Genomic DNA, 10,193 nt, shown 5'->3' with positions numbered 1-10,193 from the left:
ACCCACAGATTGCGAGTCGAGTGCCCTACCCACCTGGCCATGCCGGGCCGCCTTCACTTTTATGGCCTTAACACTTGTGTGACACTTTCTGATTAGCTGGATAAGAACCAGTCATAATGTAAACTTACAATACTTGTTTATACTCTGGTGCAGTTAATGTTCACAGGATAAAGAGGTGGAATTCCTATAGTATTTGATTTTTATACCCTCTTCCCACATAATTTCCATAGGCACAATCAATACTATACATATAATCAGACAGAGAATTGTATTTTGTTATTTCCAAATGGAAATTAAAAGTCATAATAAATTGATTCAAATGGAATTAGTAAAACATTGACGTATTATATAAAGTCAGGTATATTCCTCAAGAATGCATACAATTGTCTTTAGCACACAACTCATGGTATAACACCAGTTTCAATTACTCTTCAGTTTAATAACTTGAAAGCAAATGTCACAAGTCCACTTTGGTATCATTACATATATATAGTGCTCCTCCTCTGTTCTAGAACAGAAGATAAAGGTTAAGTGTTTATATTTCAATTTCTAATGGTAAAATCATCATAGCTTTATCGTAAGTCTCTGAGTTAGTGGAAATAAAATACATTTAATTAAAGGGTGTTATTTTCAACCATTTATGGTTGACGGGCTCCAAGCGCAGCACTTTCTTGCCACAAATCCACGGATAGAAATTTCTGAACTTTAAGTTTGCGCTTCAATTATTTAACAAGGTGATCACAGACAGCAGTTTTTTAGTAACGGCACCAGCCTATGTGAACTTTTGACGAAAACGAGAATTATTTAAAGCTCTGGTTTCAACTGTGTTCATTAAGCAACAGTGTAACGAATTTTTGTACATGCGTTTGACTTGGTTTTAATATATTATTTTAAAACAACTGGATTGTGTGCTGTCCGTTTATTTTTTAAATTTATCGCCAACAAGTCACAGACACCTACTGTAAAGAATCCTGCCCACACCTACACCCACACGAATGTTAAAAACCTGACACTGTCAGGCTTGGATGACATATATTTTTCATTTCTTGTGGATATCAGAGCACTAAAAAATCCACCCAATCTATGTTGTTTGTTAGTCCCTTCTTTATTGGTCTTGGCTGACTTAGATTTCTTTGTTAACTGTGTTAGCTTAATGTCACGACAACATCTTCCAAAGGCAAGTACACATCCATTCTTCCCATTGCTTTCCATACTGCTGGGATACATTCAATGTGACGAATCGCGTTGCATCATCATCCTACGCATAGTTTCTGGATTATTTGTTTGCTTTCTTTCAATTCAAGTCATTTATGTCCTGCTTTGTTACTGTAACACCATTGTTGGTGAGTTTCAACATAAGGACAACACAAAACTACAATAACTTCAACTTACCATATTAAACAGATCGTAGTGAAAGTAACACAAAAAGTGTTGTATGGTATTCTTTTACCGCTTAACACCAAAAATTGACTGCAGTAAACCAGATATAAACCTGTTTAATTACATGGACTTCTGAAAAAGCAGTAAGAACAAATTTACCAGTTTAAAATAGATAATTAAACATTTGTCCACAGAAACAATTAGGCACAGAAAACAAAAGGAATAAAAAACAACATTAACCCAATATATATAGCTCTTTGGGTTCAAGCTGGATGCATCTCTATTGAAACCTTTAATTACACAAAATAAGTAACGTTTACTCAATTTTATAAGGCAAGGAACTTGTCTCTTAAAAAAGTATATTACAAAAAATGACGTTTTTAAGTAACCAATACTAGCTCATTGTGTAGCTTTGTGCTCAACTACAAACAAAGAAACCAACACTTAAGAGAGTCAAAAACTTAAATAATTTTTTTAAATGCTCCTACCGATTTCCTATTTGCCAAAGTGAAAACCAGTTATTCTAGGTAACTATAGGAGATAAAAAAAAAACATGTAACAAAAATTAAATTTACAGTTAACCATTTTCCCGCTAACACCAACATTGTAGATATTCCTAAGTAGTATGGCCCCCCCAGATCATTTGTGGGGTGGCGGCCAAGAGGTGGGGGTAGGGTATCGTGCAACCTGTGACGTCCTAAGCGGATAGTTCCAAAATGTATGAATAAGGGCTTTTAGCTACACAATGTGCTACAAAGAGGAGGATAGTTCCAAAGTCTGCTACCAGGAAGCAGATACATCTATGTAAGTTGTGAAATGTTCCAGCCTATAAATAGGCCATATTCAACTTTGTTTGACCTCGACTGCAATATTTTCTGACACGATATTCGTTCTGCATTATTGTTATGGTCAAGCTATCAACATTTTAATTTCACTTCATTATCCAGTTACTCAGTGATAAACAAAGCATTTTAATACGTAAAATTTTATCTACAACAGTTTTACTAAAGGTGTAGCGTAATTCATGGTTTATACATGTACTTATCCATTTGCTAGTTTAACTTAGAGTCTTTGTTCTTCTGAAAAGAACTGTTTTTTTTCTTCTTCTTTGTATTAACGTAAATCATTCAAATTATAGATATATATACTGTATGTATCATACCAACTATTTGTAACACAATACAATTTGGCTTCCGTATTTACACATATATATTCATGCACTAGCTCATGTTACAAAAATATAGTCCTGAGAAGGACCTTTTTTCTTATTAACCTAAAGCATTCAGACTCTCTTTGCATACAACACACTAATTAATGGCAATACAGTACAGTTTACATATACAACTATTATACAAATATATAGCCCTGAAATGGACTGGTTTTCTGATAACCTAAAGCATTAAAACTCTAGATATTGATCTCATGTATCACACTAACCAAACACAATGTAGTTTTCTTTTTTTTTTAATGTTTAAAATAGGTATTACGTTTGTTTGTATTTGTATTTTTTAATTCCGTCACTATATATATATATATACCCCTGTTTCATTCTTAAGTGCCATAGCTTCTCTGTTTTACCATCTAGTTACTAAACTCCATAGGAAATTATTTATCCTAACTAAAGATTACCTAAATATAACTCTTTCTTTACTTATAAGCCATAGGTATGTAACTGACCATTTTATGAATAACGATATTCTAAATGTACGTCTTTCCGTAGATGAATTCCATTCACAAATGTAATGCTATTGAAAACAGGCCCGGCATGGCCAAGTGGTTAGGGCGCTCGACTCGCAATCTGAGGGTCGCGGTTTCAAATCCCCGTCCTGCTAAACATGCTCGCCTTTTTAGCCGTGGGGACGTTATTATGTGACGGTCAATCCCACTATTCGTTGGTAAAAGAGTAGCCCAAGATTTGGCGGTGGGTGGTGATAACTAGCTGCCTTCCCTCTAGTCTTACACTGCTAAATTAGGGACGGCTAGCGCAGATAGCCCTCGTGTAGCTTTGCGCGAATTCCATAACAAACCATTTGTCTTTGGTAGTTTTGTTGAAGTAGATGTTTTTAATTTTTCCCGTATCTTACCTTTACCATAAACGACTAATCATAATCCATCACCTAAAACTTGAAGTTTTGTTATCTCAATAGATATTTCAATATGTGTGATACTAGTCATATTTAGAGTTTGTGTTTTATTTACATGCACTTATGATGTACCATGAGCTACTTATCCACATTCCAAACAATTTTGTTTTAAACATCTAATTCAAGTTTCTTTTTAATCCTTTTTTTGTAATTCAACTGCTTTAAAGTAGTTATCATCCTATTTAAATCATATTTGAGTGTAAGCATGGTAATATTACAATGGAAGTAGGTGTGATAAGTAATAAAAGCAACAAATTTACACGTTGAAAGTTAAGACATAAATTCGATCACAAAGAAACAGCAGGGTTATAATTATGGGAAAATGGATTTATTACCTAATGCATTAGTGGGTGAATGATAACAAACCATTTAATGATTTTACCATATTTATATAACTAGTAAAAGAGCGATATGTCAATGAAGTAAGTAAATAAATCTGAAAAACAGATCCCGTTCACGTCAGGGTAAACACAGAACAGATTTGTCTTGGTCTGATGATAGATACAAATAACAATCATATAAAGTAACTGATTTCAATTTACAGAACGAAAGTCTACAATATAACATTTTGACGTTAAAATCTTTAAGTAATTTCAAAGTAAAAAAAGTAAACAGTGCTGATATCCGTGTTTTTTTATTTTTGTTCACTAAATCGATCCGTGTTTTTTAAAGTTTTGTTCACTAAATCAATGCTTATCGAACTATATGATCTTCCTTACAAACTGAACTGAAATATTTTCCCGAAAACATTTAACGCACAAAGTGAACAAATATTTAACGTAAACTAACAGTGGTTTCACAAAATTAACAATGTTATCAATGTTACTATAACACATATGCTTGAAGTATAAAGCCTTTAATTGATGATATTTTAAAACTGTTTTGTGTCACACGGATTTATAAGTACAATCAGACTGAACAAACACATTAAGCTAAGTGGACATAGGGTAATATTGTGCAAAAGTAAGTCACTACAGCCAAGTTAAGCAAAAGAGTAGGAACGATCAGCTAAACAAGTATTTTGTCAACTATGTGGGTAAACGGTAACCTTTATATCATAGAACTGATACTGCTATATTTGTGAAATGATATGAAAGATAAATTGTCTTTGTTCAGTTATGATGAGTAATCTCGTTTGGATTAAAAGAAACGCTTCTATAAACATTTTTAATTTTGTTAAAATGCAAATAAAATGTTTGAATAGATAAAATTTATTAAGCAGAGCAAAACGTTCCTTTTCTTAACTGACCTAGATTACATTGTTGGGCAAGCTTATTGCCTAGGGATAAAAGTAAACTTATGATCAGAGATTCACGTGGCAAATACTCAGAATATAGCTGTGTTTCAAAACGTGTCACTATTCATGAAATAAACCGTGAGAAACAACAACCCCATTTGGCAACGTCACACGCCATAGCGATAGATAGTATGATTTATACGTTAAGAAAAACTGTTTTCAAAAGCGTTACCATTGTGATCAGAATTCATCTACGGAAAGACGTACATTTAGAATATCGTTATTCAGAAAATGGTGAGTGTTATATATTCTTACGCATTGTCTTTAAACAGACATCTACAATCTTATACTAACTAGTAAAAAAATAATAGTTAAGACCTATTGGACATCATTTATAATAAAATGAGGATCACAAGTTTAGACCCTAACACTACCATACAGAGAACTCTGATCCCCTTCTCTTAAACAACCGACACCTTGTAGGACTCCACTGTTTTCATGTATCATTCGTGGAGTGGATCGAAACATTTCAGAAATATTTTGAAGACAAAATGTTGATAAGGCAAGCAATACATATTGATAATGCTCAAAAACCAGCTTTCATGATTCGTGTTTTAGCAGTAAGCAGAGATGTAATCAACCATCGTCTTCAACGTGGTGCTTTCATTTTTAAACAACGACCTCTAGTGGAAACATCTAGAGCACTTCCACAACACCCTTTGTGTTGCAAAAAGTATCTCTGCTATAACACTGATCTAACAGAAAAGTTTTCTAATAAGCTAATATTTCCACATTTTGGGGATCTTCATCACGTCTTGCAGTGAACTAAACTAAACTCATCCCCCATTTGCAATATCTGTCAGCTAAATCATCCCACATATTCCTATAAATTCTGACGAAAATCATATCCAAAACCTAATGATCTTGTTAATGTAGTTTCTGTTGATACCACTTCCACTTCCTCCAAACTCCTTCTCTCAACTCCCAACAATAGAAGACATTCTCTGATATATTACTATTACTATACCAAATATTCACCCATTTCAAAGGTCCAGATAAGTCTGTCTTTAAGCTCAATAAGTAAGTCACATATTCTGAACTCAACACACACTTTCATTTCCTTCATTTATGGAATCCCGAAGAAGAAGGATACACCGAGACTACCTGTTAAAATGTTTCTTTTACTCCAGTTTCTTTCTCACAACAAGGCTTCGTTTTAAAACTTTACTAGATGAGGCCTCCTATGATTGCATTTTCCTGAACGAGAATTTCCTCAAGCCGACATTAAAGACAAAATGTCTGTCTACACTTTCCATCAATGTTATCACCCTTCATATATTGACAAAGGAGAGGTGGCAATCTGTAATTGTGTTCATCTATCTGTATTCATTATATGCCTCAAAGCACTTCCTGAACATCTTATTCTCACTGTCTACGTTCCTTCAGAATTATCATTTGTTTGTTTGAAGTTAAGCACAAAGCTACACAATGGGCTATCTGTGCTTTGCCCACCACGAGTATCGAAACCCGGTTTCTAGTGTTGTAAGTCCGCAGGCATAGCGCTTTGCCACTGGGGGCGAGAAACATCATACTTGATAGTATATTATATTCGTTTGGCCAACAGGGGCTTGTTCTACTACATAGATAGAAATTCTAAAAGTTGTATTATCTTGGCTGACATCAACTACTGTAGCAGGAATTCCTCAGAAATAACCCAGTTTCAATCAAATTTGCGCAATATTACTAGATATATTTTGCCTCTTCCTTTTCCAAGCCATCTGGAATCAATTTCTTTATCAGATGTTATAGCTTCTGTCCACTCTCTCAGCATGTAGGTAGTGATCAACAATCGACTCGAGTAATCCATGATAATCCCGACATAAGTAGGATATTTTTGAATAACCACCACGCTGTTGGTTATCTTATGGTATTCATGTTGAGTGATATATGTTCAATGTTGATTCGAATCTTTCCTCTGTTGATAATGTTACTTCATTGGCAACTAAACACCACATAGACCAGCTTATCACTATACACCACACAGACCAGCTTATCTCTAAACACCACATAGACCAGCTTATCACTAAACACCACACAGACCAGCTTATCACTATACACCACAAAGACCAGCTTATCACTAAACACCACATAGACCAGCTTATCACTAAACACCACACAGACCAGCTTATCACTAAACACCACATAGACCAGTTTATCACTAAACACCACACAGACCAGCTTATCACTATACACCACAAAGACCAGTTTATCACTAAACACCACATAGACCAGCTTATCACTAAACACCACATAGACCAGCTTATCACTATACACCACATAGACCAGCTTATCACTATGCACCACATAGACCAGCTTATCTCTAAACAGATAAGCTGGTCTATGTGGACTATACACCACATAGACCAGCTTATCACTATACACCACACAGACCAGCTTATCTCTAAACACCACATAGACCAGCTTATCACTAAACACCACACAGACCAGCTTATCACTAAACACCACATAGACCAGCTTATCACTAAACACCACACAGACCAGCTTATCTCTAAACACCACACAGACCAGCTTATCACTAAACACCACATAGACCAGCTTATCACTAAACACCACATAGACCAGCTTATCACTAAACACCACATAGACCAGCTTATCTCTAAACACCACATAGACCAGCATTACCTCGACGAGCAACGGCTCTTTTGCGACTATCCTGATTATTCATTTGGGACTATCGTCACTATAGTGATCCATATATTTTACTACATCATACAGGTTTCTAACAGACTGCTTGTAATTTTGCAGTGTTAATAAAGAGGCAGCAATGGCAACAGGTTTGCGACCAACTCCAACATTCTTCAAATCCTTCCTGATTTAAACTCCGGACTGGACAAAACTGCTGCCTTAGATGTTCGATTCCAGTTGATGGTGCTGTACCTACTTCCTCACTTGGAAAGGCTGACATTTTAGCCTCATTTCATGAAAATAACTTTACAGCTTCCAATCAACATCCTCTCGACTTCGAACATATTATTGAATTGACCTATCTTTCTCACCCTAAGCTTACCCCAGTGCAGTACGTGTTCTGGACGATAGTTACATGAATGCACCTATCACATTCCAGGATCTCCAACTAGCCCAGAGGTGTAAGTGCAACACTGCCCTTGGCCCGAATTGGGTTATACACCGTCATCTCAAGCATACTCCAGTTAAGTTTCTTCTTCTGTTTGTAACATTTTATATTTTCCTTCTTCGCTCTGAGTTTTACCCTGATTCGTGGAAGAATTATATTATTTTACTATTACTAAAACCTAATAATCTTCCAAAAAATGTTAATTCTTATCGTCCTATCAGTCTTACCAGTATCTTCAGTAAAACCTTCGAATACATTTTAATTTATAAACTCTATAGATTTAATAATGATCAACAACTCTTACCGTGTATCCAGACTGAATTTCGTCCACAGCTATTGACATTGGATCAACTTCTCAGATTATCGGACCTTCATCCAATCATTACAAAACTAACAACCCTTTTTGTATGATATTTTTTATTTTGAGCGAGCTTTCGACCCTATGGCACCGTGTCTTAATCTACAAACTCTGAAAGTTAAAACTACCACTTATCTCTATCCGAATTATCAACTCATTTCTCTGCGGAAGACGTGTAGCTATTTCTCTTGGGAGTGCTTTCTCTCGATCTTTTGATCTTTCTGCTTGAGTTTCTATCAACTCTTCTGTATATTCTTTATGTTGCTGTTATGCCTAAGTCGATGTATCCTGTTGGATTATACCAACAAGCCGATAATACTGTTCTTATAATCACCTGTAAGACTATGATTAGTATTAATAAAGCTACGGTAAGCACCATTTTGGCTTATAGTCGTGGCTAGCATCTTTTTCTTAAATCCACTAAAATGATACTTTTTAGTCCCAAAAAGAGAAAGTTTCACCCATGTCGCAGCTCTTTGATACATAATGACACCATCAACATTCCCATCCAGCTCTCTGACATTGTAAGGTATCTAAGTGTCATCTTCGATAAACATCTAACATGGAAGGCCGAAATGACAGCTCTCAGTCACAAAGTCGTTCAGTGTCTTAATCTCTTGCGATATATAACAGAAACCTCCTGGGGTTTTAATCCACCCTTCTTTTTATATACACTTAATCCTTTGTTCGACCATATGATCATAATGATTCTCCTTCCTCTCATAGCCGTCATCTAGTTTTAGAACGACATGCCCTACAGATAACTTTCAACGTTAAATTTCTTAGTTCAACAAAGGAGCTGTATGAAAGAATCACTTTTGTCTACATATTTTCATATCTACGAAACTTCACATAAAATATGTTCACAGGTATTTTCTCTCTCAAAATTTCATATCTTCTGATATTCTCAATCAGAATGTTCATCCTCCGAAGAAACTCTTGCCACCAATGATTATCTTTTAAACTTGTTTTTTTTATGTCGTTTCCAGTTGATTATCCTATTCACGTGGACCTTCCAATCCGAAATTTCACAGTTATATTTATCCAGACAGCTGAATGATTCTTTTTCTGTTAACCTTTATCAAATTATTTTGTCTATAATACACAAATATGCTTCCATTTCCAAATCATAACATCATATACACGCCTGTCTTCGTCTATTGATTGGTACACTTACGCGTCCATTATGCTGTATCATTCGTTAGTATCATCACATCTCTTGGCCAAAGAGAGATCGCAACCTTCTGATGAACCGCCAGCTCCTCGGTCTGGAATGAAGGGACAAGAAATATATTATGTTAATATGAAGAACAGACCTTTACAGGACAACGTAGATTGTAAATTAAATTAGTCTATGGATAACTATATGCGTAAACCACGAATTACGCTATACATTTAGTCAAACTATAATACATAAAATATTAACTTTATGCATTGAAACGCTTTGTTTATTATTCAGTAAATGGATAATAAATTGAAATTATAAGATAGATAGTTTGATCATATTGCAGGACTAATATCGTGTCATAAAATATTGCAACTGAAGGCAAACAAAGTTGAATATAGCGTGTTTACAGGCTGAGACACGTCACACCTTGGAGGCGATACGTACAGATATCCGCCTCCTGGTAGCCCAATTTGAAACTATCTACTTCCTGACAGCACATTTGCGAACTAAAAGCTCCAGTAGTATACTTTAGAGCTATTCGCTACTGGTGGCAGATTTTGGAACTATCTACCTGTGTAGTCACAGGTCACACGATCCCTCTCTCCGGCCGCCTACTACTTTCCTATTATGTTGTTGTTGAACCATTTATATATTTGCATATTATTTGGACAGATCTGTCCACTGAACATAACTTTAATAACAGTTTTTGAAGTCGTTATACTTAAATTCATGTATAAAAAACTCTACGTTCT

At 35.2% G+C, this 10,193-nt stretch overlaps 1 protein-coding gene across 1 annotated transcript; it reads right to left on the bottom strand.

Moving 5' to 3' along the window:
- Positions 1 to 6,753: 6,753 nt before the first annotated feature.
- Positions 6,754 to 7,461, bottom strand: LOC106462102 (uncharacterized 51.9 kDa protein in rps4-rps11 intergenic region-like). Its single transcript, XM_013921986.1, has one exon. The coding sequence runs from the start codon at positions 7,459 to 7,461 to the stop codon at positions 6,754 to 6,756; it is 708 nt and encodes a 235-aa protein (XP_013777440.1).
- Between the last annotated feature and the right edge of the window lie 2,732 nt (positions 7,462 to 10,193).

The sequence above is a fragment of the Limulus polyphemus genome, unplaced genomic scaffold, assembly GCF_000517525.1.
Source record: "Limulus polyphemus unplaced genomic scaffold, Limulus_polyphemus-2.1.2 Scaffold1095, whole genome shotgun sequence".
Taxonomy (NCBI): domain Eukaryota; kingdom Metazoa; phylum Arthropoda; class Merostomata; order Xiphosura; family Limulidae; genus Limulus; species Limulus polyphemus.
The sequence above is the reverse complement of the archived record's forward strand: the minus strand, read 5'-3'. Positions and strand labels throughout refer to the sequence as shown.